The sequence below is a fragment of the Acomys minous genome (assembly GCF_964271855.1).
Source record: "Acomys minous genome assembly, chromosome: 1".
Classification (NCBI taxonomy): domain Eukaryota; kingdom Metazoa; phylum Chordata; class Mammalia; order Rodentia; family Muridae; genus Acomys; species Acomys minous.
The window spans coordinates 128,511,662-128,534,265 of NC_140483.1; the positions used below are offsets into that span (position 1 = coordinate 128,511,662).

Genomic DNA, 22,604 nt, shown 5'->3' on the forward strand with positions numbered 1-22,604 from the left:
CTTAGAAGCATTAGTGCAGAGGTGATTGCACTGCATTCTGATTATTAGCAGACTCATGAAAAATTTATGTACATAAGAGGAAGAAAAGGGCACAGAGAGGCTTTCACAAACATGAAGAAATTTGTACCAATTCCAGTGGTTTATGGGTGCCTTAGAGATGCACGAGCCACATTGGACCATCTCCGGAGCAAACAGTGAACAGACAGAACCTTGATGAAGGAAAAACTTCATTTTCATGTGTACACAAAAGGAGCAGAATGATTTTCTCATGGGGGCTAATGGAGAGACAGGAAAACACTGATGAGAGACAAGCACCCGCCTTACATGGCGAGCAGGAACATCTCAGCAGTGAGAAGCAAGTCAGATTCTATGGATCTATTTGGTCATGTCCCAGTGTCCACATATTTGGTCAAAACCAGATTAGATTAACATTTAAATTGACAGAGTAAGTCAAGCATTCTGCAGTTTATAGAGTGGTATGTGTTGGGGGTCAGTGGTAAGATGGAGACTGATGGAAAAGGGGACCTAAGGTAGTTTCCTAAAGGGTTATGTTTTGTATTTTGGTTGGAGCATTGGTTACTCAGTTTATGCATTTCTCAGAATTAGTCACACTGTATCCTTAACTTTATGCATTTCACATATGTATATTTTATTTAAAATTTAAAGGCCCCAGAATTGTGATAGTTTTTTTCAAGATGGATTTTTTTTCACCCTTAGAAAATTAGGTTTCCCACATAATTTTCTTGGTTATTAGGATGAGTGGGAGAAAGAAGAAAAACTAATGTAACTCAAACATAAATATTTTCATTATAGATTTCTGCAGAGAATTCCACAGCACTTGAATGTTCCCTTTGAATATCCCTAAAAGCTCCCGGCTATAGATTTATGGCTGTGCTTTCTGTCCCACAGCCCTTGAGCTGTATGTTTTAGGTCTGACATTGGGGTTGGGAGTGAAACAAAGAGCAGAAAATATGAACCTCAGAGACAGCCAAGCTCCCTGCACAGGCTTCCACTCAGCATTTCTCTCTTGTTGTACTCAACAATGCATAGAAACACACACACACACACACACACACACACACACACACACACACACACACACACATCTTACAATATTATGAGGACAACATATGCATAAATATGAAAATATAAATAGCCATAACAGTTTTGTGGAGACTTTGGAAATTCAGAACAAATGACTCCATGTTTCTGGTGCTGTTTAAACAGTGATCCAAACACATTTGAAAATGGGTCCAGTTTTTGTGCAATCTGCCACAGGGTCTACCCTTGTGTCTCATGCCCACAGGCAAAGTCTGCTTACACAAATCCATTAGCCTAGCAGAGTTCAGGGGCCTGCAACCTGGATGTCACAGTTCAACAACAGACAGGCCCCTTAGAAATTATTAGGAGGAGATGTTCACAGATATTTTTTCATTTTACATGCCTCAAGTTAAATTAAGAAAAAATTAAAAATTATTATTATTACTTTTTTTTTTACAATTTACAAGTGCTCATATAAGAAGATGACTAAAAAAATACCCACCCAAGCACCCAGAACGCATCTGCATCTAGCAAACAACGCTATTGTTACACAGGCTGAGACCAAAAAACCTCGCAGCTCCGTGTTCGCTGGTCGGCAGGGGGCGCAGTCCTGCTGTCTAGGAGGAAGGTGACGCTGCAGGATCCCCAGAGCTAGAGGCCAGTGGTGCTTTGTTCCCTAACTCAAGTCCAGGAGCCGCATTTCAGAGTCAATGTCATTACTTATTTCGACCTGAAAAAGAAAATATGAATTGCTTTTAAGAACTTCAGCGCTGATAAATGAAAAGCCTGTCCCTTTCTCCAGGCCTTTTGAAATGCAAAGCAATTTAGGGTGGGCCTGCTTCTGTCTGACTAGGCTCTAGGAAGGCAGAAGGCTCGGCTTTCCAGATCAGCCAGTGGCAAACAAGACAGGGAGACAGCTGACAGTCACAAGATTGTAGGATAAAGTAGACCGTCCTCAATTTACTACCCTGCCCCGCGCCCCAACCTCTTCCTTATAGATTGTTAACAGGGGTCTTGGTCTGAGACAAACCGTGGACCCGACTCCCTTACCAACAGCCTACCCTGGCCTTTTGCCTTAGCCACTGTGCCAAATATTTGGTGGAAAGGAGAAGGAAGGAGGAAGGAAGGAAGGAAGGAAGGAAAGAAAAGAATTAAAAAAAAAAAAAAACGCTGGCAGTGTCCTTCAGATGAGATTAGCTTTTAAATCAATAGGCTAAGTAAAGTGTATTTTGCTCCACAGTGTACGTGAGCCTCGTGGGATCGTTTGAAGGCCTCGCCGCAGAGGAACGGACGATTCTCCAGCCAGATCCTTTGCAGCACTGACTTATCCCTACTCTCCAGTCTGCCAGCCTCATCTGCAGATTGTGGACTTGGCACGGTCAATTACTGCAAGAGCCAATTTCTTGACATCTCTCCCACTTCTCTCCTCTCTCCTCCCCGCCTCCCTGTTTGACTTCCTACTTCTCTGTCTTTTTCCTCGCCCTCTCCAGCAGGGCCCGTACTCACTACCACCAAAGTAAATTTTGCTTCTCTGACAAACCCGAAGTACCACAACCATCCTGCGTTAATTGTCCCATTGTCCACATCTTGATCAGATGTGACTTCTTTTGCAGCCTTTGGAATGGGAGGATCTGAACGACGTGTGCATGCACAAAGTCAACCTTACCTTCGCAGCCAGCATCTAATAAAAGCTCGTGGGGCGTGTGTTAGATCTCTCCATCCCTCTCCCTCTCCCGTGAAAGCTTAGCTGGTCTAAACCTTACTCTCCTTTGACAGCCCAGTGGAAACTGGCCTCTGGAAACTTCTGTTTGTTGGTTTGTTTGTTTGTTTGAGACAGGGTTTTTCTGTGTAGCCTTGGCTGATCTTGACTTGCTTTGTACACCAGGCTGGCCTCGAGCTCACAGCCATCCGCCTGCCTCTCAGGACCTCTGAAAGAACAGCCAGTGCTCTTAACTGCTGAGCCTTCTCAGCAGGCCCCTCTGAACACTTCTCTTGGTACCCAGTCATGCTGCGTCTCACCCTGCTACAAGAACTCATGGGTGCCCTACAGCTCCCTGTGTGCAGCACGTGGCCACTACTGTCACTGGTGACTCTATCCTGTTTCCCTCAGTCACGTGAGTTGTCTCCTTCCAAAATAATCATACCCATCCCAGCAATGGAGGCTGTTACACAGTAATTTTACATACCTGTCTAGAACATTCTCTGCCACTAGCACAAGTCATTGACTCTATCACTTCAAATGGACTTTTCAGCAATAATTTGAAATAGTTTAAATATCTCCAACTTTCTCCTTTCCCTCTCGTTCCTTCTTTGTCTTTCTTTCTTTCTTTCTTTCTTTCTTTCTTTCTTTCTTTCTTTGTGCCTCTTTTCTCCCTAAAAATGATGTTTCCCCCTGCACACCTCTCTAGGCCCCCTGGTCATCTGGAATCATCCCATAGCATTTACTCAATGCCTCTGTTTCTTTGGAGTTTGAACAGGAAGCCCCTAAGTCTAATCCTTTCACTCTGCATTTTAACAGCCCTTTCCACAGGGAGAGAAGGAGATGCGATTATAAAAATGGATTCTTATAGTTCTGTACAGTATTAAGTTAGCAGGAAGAGTGCAGATTCTAATGATCATTTTTCTGTGAACACAAGAAGCTTGTCTCGCTGAAGTGGATAAAAACAGGAATTCTACTGTATCTACTATGTGGAAGGTAAGGATGCCGCAAGATAACCCTTCCACAGTCCAACAGGCCTGCCCCAAAGAATTACCTGGCCCAACACCAAAGTGTAGACACTAGGACAACATGCCTGACTGTGAGAAGTTATCTACCTACTTGTGTGCTTACTTTTACCTAGTCTCTACCACCACAGATTTTTTTAATTAAAAATTTTATTATTTATTTATTCATTCATTCACTTTACGTTCAGATTGTCAGATTGCAGCCCGTTCCCTCCTCTCCTCCCTGTCCCACTTTCCCTCCCTTTCCCTCATGCCCCCTCTCCTGTTCCTCTGAGAAGGGGAACCCCTCCTTCACCAACCCATCCCATCACATCAAGTCTCACAAGGACTGAGCTCCTTCTCTTCCCCTGTGCTGAGATGCGGCTCCACCAGTGGGGAGTGATCAAAAATCTGGCAATAGAATCCATGTCAGAGACAGCCCCCACTCTCCTTACTAGGGGACCCATATGAAGCCTGAGCTGCCCTTCAGCTACATCTGTGAAGGAGGCCTAGGTCCAGTCTATGCATGGTCCTTGGTTAGTGCTTCAGTCTCCGCAAGCCCCTGGGGGCCCTGGTTAGTTGGCTCTGTTGGTCTTGTGGAGCTCCTGTCACCTCCTGGTCCTTCTATTCTTCCACTCCCACTTTTCCACAAGACTCTCTTTGCTTGGCCACATGTTGCCTGTGGGTCGCAGCATCTGCTCCCATCCACGGCTGGTTGGAGCCTCTCAGGGGACAGCTATGCTAGGCTCCAGTTTGCAAGTATAGCAGTTATGGTTAATAGTGTCAGAGGTTAGCTTTCTCCTGTACCACCACAGTTCTTATTAGCATTTAATATATTTCATATCTGTATTGCTTCAATTACCTAGAAATGCCTCATTATAGTAGAATTGTTGAAATGATAATCTACATTATATTTGACCATTATGTCTCCTCAACCTATTTGAATTATGAATACTTTCCCATAATTAAATTTCTTCTTACTTATACACATCAAGAATTGGTTCATTCTACCAAAAGACTAGTTCAAGGTCACACTTGACTTTACAAACAGGCACCTTGTACGTGGTTGTATGTATGCATTTCTTACATGATATATCCAAAAACACAGAATATCCCATTGTCCCATTTTTAATGTTATGAGTACGCAATAGGTCTAGGTGCTGACTTTGGATCCTTAAAGCTGTGCCTCTCCATGCCCCCTTGCTTTTAAGTAGGTGCATGCAGAAAGCTCATCAGGCAGAGGTCTGATGAACTCTGATCCAAAGCAGAGAGCAAACAGATGAGAAGACAATGATGCTAGTCCAATGTATTCAAGGTAGGCTTTCAGTGATTTGTTTTTCTAGTTGTTTTCTAAGTTTCTTGGTGTTCCTTCTAGTGTGTTGAACTTGGTCATCACTTGGGTCCCATAACAACTGGAGCAGGGGCTATCTCTGACTCTGTTGCCTGCCTTTCCCCCTAGCTGGGCTGCCTTGTCTGGCCTCAGTGGGAGAGGATGTGCTTCTTCCTGCTGTGACTTGAGGTTCTAGGTGGGTTAGTATCTCTTAGGGGCCTCCCCTTCTATGAGAAGAAAAAGAGGATAGGATGGGAGTGTGGTTGAGAGTGGGGCTGAGAGGAGAGGAGGGCGTAGCCTGGGATCAGGCTATAAAGTGACTGAATAAATAAAAATAAAATTGAAAAAAAAAAGAAAAGAAACAAGAGAGTTCTCAAAGCTTAATATCTCTGAAAGTGCCTTCCATTCCCAGGGGCTGATGGTGGCTCTCAGTGAGAGGGCCTCCATGCTCAGCAACGGGAAGAGTGAGACAGCAATCCCTATGAGCAGATCTCAGTTAAGAGTGCTCTGTGTACCACAGGGAACAGAGCAAGCAGATTTGATATAGCTGAACACACTCTCTGGGTAAATATTAAGCTTTGAAAGCCAATCAGGAACAAATGCAGAGAACATAAAAATAATTATCATTTATTCATCTTTAGTCTATTCTAACCACTATGTTCATAGTTAGTTACTGAAAGTTTTTCTTCCTTTTTTATTATATTTTTACTATTTAAAACAATTTTAAATTTAAATATATTTTGATCATATTTTTTCCAGTCTCTCAAGTTCTACCAGATCCTCTCTTCTTCTCTACATACCCAACTTTAAGTTCCTTTTCACACAAACAAACAAAAACTCAATACAACAATTCCATTAAAAACACTAAATTGGAAGCCACACAGAGGATCTGGTAGAGACTCAAGTATGCGTTATGCATGCTGGTGCAGTCTCTGTGAGTTCATATGAACTCCTTTATTTTCTTGGTGTCCTCTATCCCTTCCGACTCTTACATTCTCTGTGATTCCTCCTCCACAGCGTCATCTGAGCTCTAAGGGGATCTCCTTTAGGGTGGAGTGTTCAAAACTCTATGCATACTGTCTTGTCATGGGTCTGTATACTTGTTGACATCTGCTGCAAGAGGAAGCTTCTCTGATTAATGAACAAGGCACTAATCAATGAGTATAACAGAATATCATTAAAAGTAATTTAATCATTTATTTTCTTTGTGTAGACTTGTATTATTTAGTATTACCCTAGGTCCCTGGACTATCTAGTCTCTGGCTGTTGGTCACCCAAGCAGTGTTGGGTATGGGTTCCATCTTGTGGAATGGGCCTTGGGTCAAATCAGTTATTGTTTGGTTACTCCCACAAGGTTTGTGCTCCCATTGCACTAGCATATCTTAGAGCAGGTGACACTCCATTGTAGATCAAAGGGTTTGTGGCTAGCTTGGTGTTTACCTTTATTTTTTGATAGCATGCAGAGTACCTTCCTGTACCAAAGTCACTGTGAAGGCTCTATGTAGACATCTCTATGTTATCAGTTTGTGGAAAACAACCTACATTCTTGGCAAAAGCCTGGGTTGTTTGGGAATTCCTGAAGGGTCCCTTTGGAGAACAACTCAATCAGATGTACCTGAATTCTAATGCCAGAAGCTTCATTTGGTGACAAGAATAACCCAGTTGGAGCTCTGTCTCTCTCATAGGCAATTTCATTTAAACTGCCCTCATATAAGTACACATTTTAGGAAGTTTCTACTATATTGTGTTTATATACTACACCTCAAATACCCCTTAATTTTACCTATGTCTCCTCTACCTGTTCCCTCCCACAACTCCCCTCCTCCCCATTTGACACTCCCATCAGAGGACCCCCTTGGGCCCCAATCTGTCTATTATACCTTCTCTTTCCTAACTAGATTGATTCATTCTCTCTAGTCCCTTACTCTATACCTAGCTTTTCTGGTTCTCTGGATTGTGGCTTGGCTATCACTGACTCAATAGCTAATTTCCACATATTAAAAAAAATACACACCACATTTGTCTTTCTGTGTCTGGCTTATCTCACTGGGGATGACTTTTTCTAGTTCTATCCATTTGATTACAAATTGCATGATGTCATTTTTTAAACATCTGAGTAATACCCCATTGTGTAATTATACCACATTTTCCTTATCCATTCTTCTGTGGAAGGACATGTAGGTTGCTTCTGATTTCTGGGTATTATGAAATTGGTACACTGCTCTAAGTAATGAACATGGTTGAGTAAGTGTCATTGTGGTAGGATGAAGCGTCCTTTGGGTATATGCCCAAGACTGACATTTCTGGATCTTGAGGTAGATCTTGCTGAGGAATTGCCACACTGATTTCTATAGAACTGTGCAAGTTTGCACTCCTACCACGAAGGGTAGAGTTTTCCTCTTACTCCATATCTTTGACGGAATGAGTTGTCACTTGTTTTATTGAGCTTAGTCATCCTGACAGGTATAATATGGAATCTCAAAGTAGTTTTGATTTGCATTTCCTGAATGGCTAAGGATGTTGAATGTTTCTTTAAGAGTTTTTTGGGCAGTTGAGTTTTCTCTAGGGAGAATTCTCTGTTTAGATCTGTACCCCACATTTTAGCTGGGTTGTTTTCTTGATTTCCAGTTCTTTGAATTCTTTATATCTTTTGGATATTAGTCCTCTATTGCATATGGGGTTGGAAAACCTTTTCCCATTCTGTAGGATGCTGCTTTGTCTGAATGACACTGTCTTTTCCCATGCATAAACTTTTTAGATTCATAAGCTCCCATTTATTAATTGTTGATCTTAGTACCTGAGCTAATGGTGTTCTGTTCAGAAAGTCTTCTTTGACAATGAATCTAAGGCTATTCCCTACTTTGTCTTGTATCTGGTTTTGTTTTGATGTTTTTGATCGATGTAAAGTTGAGCTTTGTTCAGGTGATAAGAATACGTCTATTTGGAATCTCTTATATGCAGCCACCCGGTTTGACCAGCACAATGTTAAAGATGCTATCTTTTTTTCAGTGTGTATTTCTTGCCTCCATATAAAAAAATCAGGTATCCATAGGTGTGTGGTGTTAGTATACTGCCCCCAGTCTGTCTAGCAACCTATGACATCATTATGTGCCTGCCACTAGATGGGCTAGCTGCCCAGGATATAAAAAGAGAAAATCCCCCCTCTCTTTCTTTCTCTCTGTCATCCTGGGTTCTACCCCTCCCTTCTCTCCTCATGATTCTACATTCAATCTTATACCATATATGTTTTGTGTCTCATATTTTATATTTAACATGTGGAATTATGTCTGAGGCTTCAATTCAGTTTCATTGATGGATGTGTCTGTTTTTTGTTCCATTACCTTGTGGCTTTTATTAATATAGCTTTATAATACAACTTAAAAACAAATTGTCATACTTCTAGCAGTTCTTTTATTATTCAAGATTTTTTTTGAGCTCTCATGTGTGTGTGTGTGTGTGTGTGTGTGTGTGTGTGTGTGTGTTTTCATATGAAGCTGAAAACTGTCCTTTCAAGATCTATGAAGAGTTATGTTGGACTTTATGGGGATTGCACTGAATCTGTAGGTTGCTGCTGCTAAAATGGTAATTTTATTACTATGATAATAATAACAATCCACAAACATGGGGAATCTTTCCATTTTCTGATATCCTACTCAATTTCTTTCTCCAACAATTTGAAGTTTTTAATCACACAAGTCTTTCTCTTCCTTGGTTAAGGATACTCCAAGATATTTGATATTATTTGAGGCCATTGTGAAAGGTGTTGTCTCACTGACTTATTTCCAAAACTCTTCATTGTTTGTATATAGGAGGACTACTGATTTTGTGAGTTAATTTTGTATCCAGACATTTAGCTTAAAGAGTTTATCAGCTGTAGGAGTTCCCTTGTGGAACTTCCTTATGTACACTATCATATCATCTGCAAATAGCAATACTTTGACTTCTTTCTTTCCAATGAGCAATTTAAACAGCCCTATATTCATCAATGAAATAAAATCAGACATTAAAAGCATACCAATAAAAAAATCCCAGGGCTAGATGATTTTACAGTAGAAGTTTACCAGTCTTTTAAAGAAGATCCACCTGCCTCTGGCTTTGAGTGCTGGGATTAAAGGTGTGCGCCACCATGCCCAGCTGTGTATTAGTTTTCATTCAATTCTAGAAAGTCTTGATTTCTTTCCTCATTTTTATCTTGACCCATTTTTCATTCAGTACAGATTTGTTCAGTTTCCATGAATTTGAAGTTTTCTGTTGTTGTTAGGCTCCACCATTAATCCATGGTGTTTAGATAGGATCCAAGATGTTATTTCTATTTTCTTGTATTCGTGAGATTTGCATTGTGCCAATTTTGGATAAAGCACTGTGAGGTGTTGAGAAGAAGATATTTTGTTTTGGTTTTGGGTGAAATGTTCTGTAAATATTTGTTAGGTCCATTTGCTTTATAACACCAGTTAGCTCCAGTATTAAGTTTTAGTTTAGCTTTTGTCTTGATGATCTGTCTACTGGTAAAAATGGGGAAATGAAGTCTTCTACCATTAGTGTATGAAGTTCAATATGAGATTTAAGCTGTTGTATAGTTTCTTTTATGAACTTGAATGCCCTTGTGTCTGGTACATAAATGCTAATAATTGAAATATCTCTTTGGAATTTTCTTTTGATAAGTATGTAGTGTACTTTTACTATTTCTTATGATTAGTTTTGGTTTGAAGTCTGTTTTGTGAGCTATTAAATTGGCTATACCAAGTGGATTGGACCTAGGCCCTTACAGAGATGTAGCCAATGGGCAGCTCAGTTTTCATGTAGATCTTCTAGTAAGGGGAGCAGGAGCTGTCTCTGTTGTATGCTTTTCAATCACTTCCCAGTGGGGCTGCCTTGCCAGGCCACAGGGGAAGAAGATATGCTCAGTCCTGATGGGACGTGATGTGCTCAGATGAATCAATAGGAGAAGGCTTTCCTTTTCAGAGGAGTAGGGGAAGGGAGATGGAAGAAAGAGGAAGCAAGGGTGGGACCGAGAGGTAAAGAGGAAGGGGCTACAATCAGCATGTAAAGTGAGTAAATGAATGAATGGGCAAATAAATAAATAAATAAATAAATAAATAAATAAATAAAATGGCTATACCATCTTGTTTCTTTTTTTGCTAACACATTTTTTTGTGTATTTTATTTTATTTTTATTGATTAAATTTTTTTTTATTTTTTACCATCTTGTTTCTTAGGTCACTTTGTTTGGATACTTTTTCCATACCTTTCAGCTGAGGTGATATCTCTCTTTGATGGTAAGTTATGTTTTGGGTATGCAGTCAAAGATAGATTCTGTCTTGGAAAACATTATGTTATTCTATGTCTTTTTATTGGAGGATTATGATCCTTGATGTGAGAGATATCTATGACAAATACTTGTTCATCCATGCGATTTTTTTTTTTGGTGGTGGTAGTAATGTTGGTGATGGTGATGGTGATGGTGTGTGTATGTGAGTGTGTGTGTGTGTGTGTGTGTGTGTGTGTGTGTATACTCAAGAAATTCCCTTCTTTTGATTTTGTTAGTCTGGGATTGCTTATTCCCTGTGTTAGATGTAGTGAACCTCGTAACGTCGGTGTCTACCTTCTAGTATCTTCTGTAGGGTTAGTTTTGTAGACAGATTTTGCTTATTATTACATTTTTAACTATGGATGTTTTATTTTATACATATGTGGTGATTGAAAGTTTTTCTGGGTATAGTAGTCTGGGATTGCATCCATGGTCTCTTAGAGTATGCAGCCCATCTCTTCAGGCACCTCTGGTGCTTAGAGTCTCCATTGAGAGGTCAGGTATAATTTTAATAGGTCTGCCTATATATGTTACTTGTTCTTTTTCCATTGAAGCTTTTAATGTTCTTTCTTTTTTTCCTGTGCATTTAGTATGCTGATTGTTATGTGCTGAGAGGACTTCCTTTTCTGGTCCATTCTATTTGGTATTCTGTATGTTTCTTGTATTTTGCTACTCATCTCCTTCTTTAAGTCAGGGAAGTTTTCTTTTATAATTTTGTTGAAAATATTTTCCATGATATTTCTTGTGTTGTTTTTCTGCTTAGTGAGTCCCCTGGTAATGGAGTCAAAGAGTAAGGAGAGGCCATTGCAGAAGATTTGCTAAACAGCTGGGAATGACACTGGGGGATTGGACGTAGAGGCATGGAGGGAGAAGTGAAGTGGCTGGGTCAAACTAATAAGTTGCAGGGAGGAATTTTGGAGGGGGCGCTCTGTGTGATCCACTGGAGATGTATTCAGGAGTGGGAAGGAAGGCTGCAGCAGGTGTTCTGGTGCAGTGCTGAGGAGACTGGGAGGTTGAGAGCAGAGGGAGAGAGGTGAATATCTTCAGTCAGCCCACCTGCTTCCTTGCCTCCCTAGCCGAGTGGCCCGTGGGTTTCCAGGCAGTTCCTGCTGGAATTGTGTGGTGGGACAAAGCAATGAGTTGAGGGGCAGAGGCTAGGAGGAAAGATCTGTGGGGATCTTTTAAATGAGGTGGAAAGGAGTCTCAAGCAGATGTTGTGTTACAGAGCTGGGAATGAGACTTGGGATTTGATTTGATGGAGCAGAAGCAGAAGGGAAGGTCTGATGTTAGCCAACCTGGTTTCCTGGCTGGAGTGGTGACAGGTGTTTTTTAAAAATAAGAATGTGAAAATCCATTATTCCACCTTCTTACCCACCTCCCCCAACCCAGGCACACCTGTGACTGTGTCTTACTAGCTGGAGCTCAATCAAGACACTAAATACAAAGTGATCTTGAGTGGAGACAACTTACAGTGGTACCACTACTGATGGAAAAGTGATGTTCTTAGGGAAGAGCAAATAGACACCTGCACTTTTTGTGGGCCTGGACTCTTGGAGGAAAAAATAATCAGGCAACAAAGATACCTATCTAGAGCATGCTGAAATAGTGTTTTGAAATAGGGATTAGGTGCCTCTGCATTTTAGCACTCAAAGGCAATTGTGGACACTCAATCAGTAGTGGTCACATGACACGTAGCATTTTTTTTGTGTGTGTGTGTGAAGAAAAATTAGTCTCCAGCAAAGGAAGGCAATCAGACAAGTCAAGAGACTACAGAAAAGTCAGGTTCTTATTTGGAAGTCTTAGAAAAATTTTTTAAGTGACAGGCAAGTTTGGAATAAAGAGCCTCATCAAACCTTTCTAAGTTGTAGCCACGGGTGTCTTCCTCTTGGATGCTTCCAACAGAATCTGATCGCCCTCCTCTTCTGGTGTACAGCACAGTTCTGGAATGCAGCTGCTATCTTTCTTTGATAAACTGCCTTGCTCTAATTACTTTTATGTGAAGAATTACTGCTACATGGAACTTAATTTTCCTGCTATCCAGATGCTGCCTTTTGAATGAAAATACACGAGTCACGATTTTGACAAACTTTAATTTAGTCGCTCATTATGTTTTTCTCTGAAATTGCATTTCACTGTCATAGACGGTTTTATGCCCTACTATTTTTCTTCTCAAAGGTAAATTTGCTTTTGCTGTCCCAGTTCCCTTGCTGTCATTATTGCCTCCAATGTGTAAATGCTTCTTCAACACCCAGCTGGCCTCTAGAACCCTGGGCTTGGTCCTCTTAGGCAAGAGCTGTTATTGCTCTTTGCCTTTAGCAGAGGAAGAATCCTTTGTGATTAGTAGCCACAGAGGTTCCGGTAAAGTCCCTACTGGGAGGAAATGTGAGGTTACTCCCACTGCGTCAGCTATGGCAAAATGATGTACTCAGGCATAAGCAAATTCTGACCTTTGTTCCACATTTGCAAGCTATATTCAGAAGACAACCGCTCAAAGTATTTCATCTATATCTATATCTATATCTGATGCATGTAGGAATAGATGTGTGTGTGTGTGTGTGTGTGTGTGTGTGTGTGTGTATGCTCATGTATATGTGTACATTTGTTTCAGGGCATCACCGGTCCACATTGAATGTCTTCCTCATTCACCTACCATTTATTTTTTTATGATCTATCTAATTATTTACTCACTTACTTTTCTATTTATTTAATAGTTTCACTCTGTAGCCACGGCTGGACTTTGAATTCACAGACACTTCACTTATGCTTCTTACTCCTTAGTGCTGGGATTAAAGGTGTGTGCCACTGAACATGGTCTCCATCTTGTTTTGGAGAACAATGCCCATCATTGAACCCCAACCACTAATTTACTGAGCTCTTCTAGCCATCAATCCCTAGCCCTATGTCCACCTTCTAAGCACTAGGATTAGTGATAAGCTATGCTTTCATGGCTAGCATTTTAAATAAATGCTAGGTATCAAGCTCAGGTATGCATGCTTGTGTGTCATGCTTATTATTGATTAAGGCATTTCTCCAAGCCCTACTGAAAGCATTATGATATCTGTAGGCATAAAGAGCTGTGAAGATAGTGGTATGAGAGTGGCTGCTCTTGCTTGGTGTCTTCACTAAGAACTGCCAGGGTGCCTGCTCCACCTTAGCACCTTCTTTCTTACAGATTTTCTCATTTTTATGCAAGCACAACATCAGATATAGGATTGAAGAGTCATGAATTTGGACCTTGCCTTCTAGAATCCAGCTTCTTACACTGTGGATTACATCCATTGTGAAGTTGTATCACTGGATTTGGGAGTCATAAGTGATTTGGTAACAGTAAAGGCGTTCTGAATGTGCAATGATCAAAACTTAATTCAGCATCAAACATGCAAATATGGAGCTTTTCTGGAAGCACTCATCTGAGCTGTATTACTGTGGTCTACTTCTGAACACATAATAAGCACACTTTGCATTGTACAAGCAAACATACTACATAATGACAACAACCACTGCCTAAAACATGCAGATTGCACAACATGAGTTACTGTGTTTCTACTCTACAAGTCTTCTGCGGTCACAGAAGCACATGATCCAACTACAGAACACAGAGACTTAGTATTTCCCTACTGCCACCCTTTAGCAGGTGAGTGCCAAATTAGCATATCTTTGATGGTGCTGTATTTGAATGTTTACCTTTAAAATTTGCTGTTTAAGATTTCATTTTGTGTTTTATAAAAGATCACTAAATAAATTTTGGTTTTGGATTAGGACAGAACTTCTAGCAATTTCTAAAATGTTCCTAAAAATATTTCTACAATTTTATTATGCACTTATTCAAAGTGGTATCCTCAGCAGAAATGAATAAAACCAAAACATTGATAAACTCTGGAAATAGTGATGATGTTCTATATCCTGTGCTCCCACATATTCATCCAAAATTTAGTTATTAATGCAAAAATAGACCTGTCCTTCTCATTGCTATACACAGTTTTGTCTTTAATGGTAAAATGTCATATGCCAAATAATTGTTTTACAATTTATTATCAGTTAGCAAATGTTTAATTGTATACCCATCTATAAACTGTGTTATCATATAAAAATTTTCTTGAGTGAAAAAGTTGGGAGTCAAGAATGTATAGTATAGGTCTAGATAGATATTTTTTATTAAAATAAAAACGTTTTATTGAAAAATAAAATCATTCTTATTACAGCTCAATTGCTATCCCATCCTCTGCATCCTCTCATTCCTTCCTCCCTCCCACTTTCACCCCATTCCCCTTCCCTATGACTGTGACTGAGGGGAACCTCCTCCCCTTGAAATGATGTTAGGGTATCAAGTTTCTTCTTGGTAGTCTGCTATCTTTCCTCTGAGTGTCATCGGGCCTCCCCATCAAGGGGACATGGACAAATAAGGGGCACCAGAGTTCGTGTGAAAGTCAGTCCCCAGTCTCCACTTAACTGTGGAGAATGTTCTGTCCCTTGGCTAGATCTGGAAAGGGGTTTGATGATGACTGCATGTATTGTCCTTGGTTGGTGCCTTAGATCGAGCAGAACCCCTGGGCCCAGATCTGCCCATCATAGTGTTCTTCTTGTAGGTTTCTAGGACCCTCTGGATCCATCTATTTCCCTAGCTCCTATATTTCTCTCACCTTAGGATGTCCTCACCACTATCCCATTTTCCTGGTAAGTGAAGACTTTCATGGGACATACCCCTTGGCCTAGTGTCCAGATATAAGTCAATATATACTATTTGAGTCTCTCTGCTTCTGGGTTAGCTCACTCATTATGATAATTTCTAGTTCAATCCATTTGTCCACAAATTTTGGGAATTTCTTGTTTTTAATAGATGAGTAGTATTCCATAGTGTAAATGTACCACAGTTTCTTTATACATTCTTCTACTAAGGGACACTTAGGCTGTTTCCATGTTCTGGCTATTATGAATAAGGCCGCTAGGAACATGGTTGAGCATATATAATCCCTGCTCTAGAAGTTTATGGACTTCTGAGCTTCTATATGAGGGGCATTCTCCATCTTCTTCCTCCTCCTCCTCCCCTCTGTCCTCCCCCTCCTATTCCACCCTATCCTCTTCTTCCCACATAGGTTCATGACAAAATTCAAAGGAAGGTATAGAGATTTTCCATATTCATACATGGCCTTGCCACTGTCAACTGCCATGGTCTTCTCAGTGTCATTTCCCAGTGAAGCTTTTCTGTACTAAGGGAAACACAGCCATTTTCATTTGGGCAAAACATTATCTTGGGGATATAATTTTATGTTTGGTTTCTTTCTATGTAGGTCACTCCCCCTGAGTGATTAGCTTTAGAGGCCAATACTGAATTGCTATTTATCTTTTTACCCCCAGCTCCCAGGGAGTGAGTGGTTCACACCATTGCAGTCAATCAATTAATGAGTATAAATAGAATTAAAATGATATAATTCATCAATGGGGCTTGATATCATTACTGTAGAAAGAAAGAACAAAAAGCCAGCCTCATCTGTGAACTACACCATCACTATCACAACTGTGCTCTGCTATATATATATATAGACACCCAATTTGACCATTAATAAGTTGACGCTGATACATGGGTATGGAGTCTTCCTATACAGTTGAACAGTGCCACCTATGAATGGCTGTCTGCTTTTTGCAACTCTTTTTCAACAGGAAGGCACCTGTTCATGTATACATGTCTGGGAATATGCTGAGGAGTCTTATGAATTTCTCAATAAAGGCACTTCCTCATGAAATCTGGCTTTATACTCCATGTAAATTGAACAGACTTAATGAAAGTTTAAAATCAGCCGAGCTTTCAGTCTCCTCTTTATCAATTTAGTACAGAAAGCTAGAGTTTTCTCCAAGCTGATGTGTGTGTGTGTGTGTGTGTGTGTGTGTGTGTGTATGTGTATGTGTGTGAGTGTGTGTGTACATGCACATGTGTGCATGTGTACTTAATATGATTATCAGTGAGCTGAGCTGGATGCATTGTAATCTAGTATAAAAGGCCTTAGTAAAGAAACCAAGCATCTGAGTGATGCCCATTGGATCAATTCTGAAATATTTGCATACTGGGGAGTAACAGATAGTGACTTTTAAAATTCTCCTATGCACAATAATTTCAATGCAGGCTTAGTTTGATCTGTCAAATTTCCACCCTCTTCATAGTTGAAAGCCACTCCATATTCATATGACATGATAATGGGTCAAAGCAGAGTCATGTCCTGTAGCTTTTTGCAGCCTGTGGTTTATGCTAATGCCCCACCGAACTGGTGCAGGTTCAGCAGTGAACAGGGACAGTGAGAAAACCCTTTGAGGACATAGAGGATTTGATCAAAGCCTGGTAGATGATCTTAAGAGGATGCTTTATATGGTCTCGATTCCCAGAGATGAAGGGACTTCAGGGAACATAAAAGGAAGTCACTTGCCCTAGGACATAGTCACACACACCTTGAGGGATGCACAGGTATTTAATAATCCATTCTTTAAAGTCCCTTGAGGAAGGAGATTCCTATTATCAACATTAATCAATTACAGTTCTTAATAACCTTCCTAATATACTCTCTTACACAGCAGTGCTTTTCACACTGCAATTTCTCTGTAGAGTTATTTTTTTTTTCATGGTAAGATTAAAGAGTCCATTAATCACCCTCTTATGTAACCAATATATGGAGGCTTTTCCAGCCATCACCAGGCTTTGTCTTTGTTCTCTTTCGTTTCCAGTGCACTTAACATTCTGGTAATTGTCATAACTCCTGCCAAGCTCCTCAACCCACAAATACCAACTTTGGGGGCACCTCATTTGTGATCATTCAAAATCAAATAGAGCAGATGTTTTCCACTTGCATTTACCACAGGAATCCAAAACTTATTTAAACACCTATCATGTGATGGGCACAGTGCCAACATGGATGGTGTGTGAGTTCTGTCAATTCCAATTCTCCTTTGCAGGGTTCTCAGGACCTCAGTCCTCAGAAGTGCTAGGAAAGCGCAGCAGATCTGAGTGGGAACCAAAGTGCCAATAAGACAGCCATGAAGTCTTTGCTATGTGGTTGTGTACTGCCAACAGCTTCACTGGATAGTGCCTGTTACCATAGAATTAGGTAAGGTTGTGCACAACATACAGGAAATCCATCTGAACATGTCTATTAAGTCAGGCTAAGTAACCCTGCATTACCTACAGATGAGGCCAGATGTATTGAGAAAGCTCCCTAATTCTTGGCTGAGCTTCAGTCTCCTTATTCATAAAATGAGAATAGTGATTAATATATATTAATATACCTTTTCACTACAATTAGATGAGACAATGCAGGCAACACAGCTAGCATAGGACAGCTGTTACTTTATATTCTTGTTAATTTTCTACTTTGAATTTTGCAACAGTGGAATTGTGGAGCCTTTTTTTGTTATATTCTATGATTTTTATCAATCCAGTGACCAATATTCCTTCCCGAATCTGAAATTGGAACAGTTCTATACTGGTCACTTTGTTGTTGACTTTTTCCATGTCCTTGGGGAATAAATATTGAAAACTTATTCCTGAGGTTTTTAAAATAAATAATGTTGATTGTAAATAAAAATTAGAAGCAACTGCTAATATGAGCTGTGCTTTTGAAGATTATCTCTTTCCCGACAACCACCCACCCTTCTCTCACAAAGCCACATGACAGATGATGTACGTCTCAGACAAGTTGAGCAAGGTACCTGTATTCTGTAAGCCTAGACTCTAATCCACGTTCTCCACCTCCTTTTTACTCGGCAGTGATGCCTAGAGACTCCTTCAGTCTCCACTTCTGTAGAATAAATAAACGTGTTTTCCCAAATGCAATAAATCAACTGCTAATGAGAAAAATTAGACAAGAACATCACTTTAGAAGTACATGCCACATCACCTACACCAAGTCCCTTCTGGAATGAACAATATGACATTGGGTTACACGTGAAAGGTTGTTTTAATATGAGTGAAAATTAAAGCAATGATGTGTAGCAGGTCCAAAGTACTTCAGGGTTGGTTAGTTTAGGCCAGGTTAGATGGGTTAATATTTTGCACATGTTCTCACCTCTACTTACAGGTTTAACAGGCTTTAACTCAACATGATCCTGGTAGTGGGAGTGCGCGTCTAGTCCACCTATGAAATCAACTGAAATACAGCAGCCCAAGTTGGATCAGTGCGTAAATGGAAATGCACATAACACTAAATTTTAAAGTAGTCTACATATGCATAAAAACCTGTTTCCTGCAAAGTGGGAGAAGTGAATATTTAGTATTTAAGGGCTCCTAAAAATATAGGGGAATTTTAAGCAGACAGATAACCTGAGCTTCTAGAGCCTGAAAAGTCACAGTTGTTATTGATTTCAGTTAAAAAACAAAACAAAACAAAACAAACAAACAAAAAAAACAATGTGACCATTTGAGATACTATGAAGTTTGAAATAATGTGTCTCCTTAAATCTCAAAATACATTTCTCTTTTGGTTGCTAAGATCCATGTTTTATCTTCTTTGGACTATTTGCTGCACATTGAAAACACGTTTGGGACATCACACAGTTTTCTCCACACCTCTATCCTCAGGCTATTCCTAATAAATAATCATTTGCCTTACAACCTTTGAAACTTTCCATGTTCTGGACACCTAGGAATCTGCCTGTAGTCTCCAGAGAAATGCTAATTTTTATAATCATGCTTATAATTTCCTTTTGCCTTATAATACAATTCTCTCAAATCTTTAATTTATTCTTTTTTTTTTTTAAACTGAAAGTATTACTTTAAACCAGTGCTTCTCAACCCATAGGTCCCAACCCTATGCAGGTCAAATAACCCTTTCACAGGGATCTCTTAAGACCATTAAAAAAAACCATTGATATTTACATTATGTTCAGAAAAGTAGCAATATTACAGTCATGAAGTAGCAACAAAAGAAATTTTTATGCTTAGGGGTTACCAGGACATGAGGAACTGTATTAAAGGATTGTAGCATCAGGAAGGGTCAGAACCACTGAACTAAGGTTTGGTTGTACAACAGTAGTTTATTAACAGGTATACAGGCACACAGAGCACTGGACTCTAGACCCCTGTGAAACGGTTATTCTACCTCCATAGGGGTTGCGACCTCTGGACTTAGAACTGCTTGTTTAAAGTAATACTTTCAGGAACTATGACTGAGAGACAGATGAGCGAACCTCGAGGTTTTACTGAATTCTTGATTAGCTATAGCCACCCTGTCAACTGCTGACTTACTTCACCCTTTCACTTCCTTTGAGTAGCTGAGGCAAGGCCAGGGCAATCAAAATTTGACCATCTCATTCTTCATGGAAGAGCTTCTGGTGTTATTGATATGTGGATCCTTCTCTATGGTTTGGCATCCATTTTTTCCACTGTATCTGTACCTCTTTGGATTTTCTAAATTCCTTTGAACCAAAAATGTAGAATATATGTAAAAAGAATTGGGCAGATAGGAACAAGTTTCTTTTTTTTTATTACCAAGATATCACATTAAGCATATTTCTCAGTTTATAAAATATGGCAATTTGTATTTTAATTCAATTTTCATGTATGAGTTTCTCTCATTGTTTTTATTGGGGTCACAGGAAAGAGAGCCTCTTCCATGTGTGGAAGCATTCACAGGTTCTTTTGCCAGTCCAGGCTTGGCTTTAGGGTCCTTAGGCTGGGCACATTGGGCACATTTCTCTTATTGAACAGATAGATACTGGGTAGTTGTAGGTTGTGACTTGCTTACTCATCACAGAATGCTTGGTGTAGAGGCCAAGTGAGGACATGACTAAAGTGAGGGCATGATCAGCACCAACTCCCTTCCTTAGGCATTCTTGAGGAAACTGGAGAGTCTCCTGGTCATCTTGGTCTCTGCAGCATCATCTCTGAGTTTTAATAAAAGACCTGCTTGGTTTTAACTAGGCATATTTAAGAATTCGATAAGTTCTCTTTGTTTTTATTTTTTAAAATCTATTTATAAATTATAACATACTTACAATGCCCAGAACATTTTAGTATAAAGGAAGAGATTTTTATGTTCCTACTGTTAGAATTAAACAGACTGTGAACATTTCAATTTATTTTATTCAAATTTCTTTTGATTTTAAGAACCAGAAGTCACAAATACAGGTAAAACCCTTGCATCCATCCTCATGACTTGATTTTACTTATCATGCAGGCCTTGTCTTATACTCCAACTTTGCAAGTGCCTAGCCTGGGATCTGTGGTACATCATTTAACCTCATCATGCAGTAGGAACATAAGCAGCTGGCTTGTGGAGTTGTGCATTAACAAGTGATGGGACACCCAATAGGATTGATTTAAAACATCTGCTCATGATTGACAACTGGAGTCTAGAACAACAGGAAAGCATCATTTCTGCACCACTCTGTCAGCCAGGGTCTCTTTGCAGGGAGCTAAGGGATCAGCTTCTGAGGTGTCTTATTCACCTGGCTGAGAAGTTGTTACTTTGCTTGGCTTAGCTGAGGCTAGGAAGTCTTGTTGCTTCCAACAGCAGCCTCTCCTGGGCTCCCCTGAAGCTTGGTAGTTCATTTCAAGGATTAGCAGCCAGAGATAAAGAGCCCAGCAGAATCTGTATGATCTCCTATGATACAGCCCAAAAAGTCACACATGCCAATTAAACTCCAGTCAGTCAGCCTAACTAGGCTTGAGGGAAGGGAGCAGAAACTCTAGGTATGGATGGTGCTGTCAGACAAGAAATCTTATACCTCGATTTGTAGTTTAGCCTTGAATTGTGATGTGTCCTAGTGCTGAAGTGCAGACATGTCTAGAAATTATTAGAGCTGTCCTTTGTGTCACAGTTTTAAGTATATTTACCAGTACTTAATCTGAATGTAAACATTTCATCTCAGATTGAGCCACACTGCTTGTTGTCTTGTCACTGAACTAATGGACAGTTTGTTTAGCTCAGAGAAAAGGGAAAATTCAGGAAGAGGAGGACCAGTTGCTAGATTCATTATTATTATTCCTTTTGTTTTGTGACACCAAAGATGGAACTCAGAATCTCTTGCATGCTAGAAAAGTGTTCTGTCACTATGCTATATCCCAGACCCTGAATATTTACTCTGACCTTGTCTTCTTATTCCTCAATGGCATGGCAATTTGCTTGTTCTATGAGTTGATTCCTATACAAGCAATCTGGATATCCATTCAGTTCATTCAAAGAGAATTGCGGCATTCTATTTGAACAGGGGCCTTTAGGGGAGACTAGTCATTTCAGAACTAAGTGACAATACATCTCTTCCTCCATTAGTAGGGGACACAGTACTCTCATTGCCATTAATTTGCCACCTTTCTTCTGTCAGAGGAATCTGAGCTCTCAGAAGGCATGGCCTGCTGTGCTAAACCAAGGTTGTGTGCTTGGCATTCACAGCACCCTGGGTGCCTGTGGGCACCATGCTGTGTCTGCCATGCAAAGGAACTTGACAGTGACTTAACACATTGAGGATTTCAGAGGCAGTAAGGGCAGATGTTCTACCAATGCCTAAACAAACATTGTGACCCCCCACCCCCCCACCCCCCCACACACAAGGCTTGAAATAAGCAGATGACATAATGGCATCTTCATGGCTGTTCCCTTGCATGTGTTATGGCTCTAGGATGCTTCTGGCCTTTTGCTTCCCAGCAAGCAGGCAAAAGTAAACACAGGAAGCATATAGAACCAATGAAATGCACCACAGCATGTCAGCACTAGCTGGAATAGTGGAGGACAGGGTGCGAGAAGCCCAGTGGTCATTACTACCTCCTGTGACTTGGGCCAACCATGCCAAGTGGACATTCTTCACTTCCATCTCATCCCTCCTCATCTCAGGTTCTGGTGTGTGCTCTGATATGGTTGAACTGATGTCTGTGGCAATTTGATATGGAGAACTGGAAAGCAGCTCCACTCTCGCTGGGATCCCTCAGTTTTCATTACGCTGGGCAACAAGGTGGGAGGCAAGAGAGAAATGGCCTTCAAGGCAAATGCAGAGCATCCTAAACAGAGTCTAGACACATACAGTGGCTGTCTATTGCTATCACAGAATACCTAAGATCGGAGAATCAGGGAAATGGAATTTTGTTTGGTTGACAGTTCTGGAGGCTTCTGCTAAGGGCTTTTGTACTGCTTCATCAGTCCTGTGTTAGGGGAAAGCCATGAGGAAGAGATGCCAAAACCTGAAGAGGTGGGCTTGCTCTCTAGCAGTCTTCTTTCTTGAGCAAAACATTCACCCCTCTTAAGACCC

General features: G+C 40.4%; 1 protein-coding gene across 2 annotated transcripts in view; it reads right to left on the reverse strand.

Annotated features, from left to right (window-relative positions):
- Positions 1-1,518: 1,518 nt before the first annotated feature.
- Positions 1,519-22,604, reverse strand: part of NKAIN3 (sodium/potassium transporting ATPase interacting 3) — a 564,680-nt gene continuing 543,594 nt past the window's right edge. Inside the window, exons 6-7 of one of the 2 annotated variants that reach the window (XM_084796630.1) lie at positions 18,441-18,511; positions 1,519-1,771 (exon numbers count right to left, since the gene is read on the reverse strand). In XM_084796630.1, coding sequence (XP_084652756.1) covers positions 1,718-1,771; positions 18,441-18,511 — 125 coding nt within the window. In that variant the 3' untranslated portion in view covers positions 1,519-1,717. The remainder of the gene's footprint in view (positions 1,772-18,440; positions 18,512-22,604) is intronic. The other variant, XM_084796631.1, reaches the window with a different exon arrangement.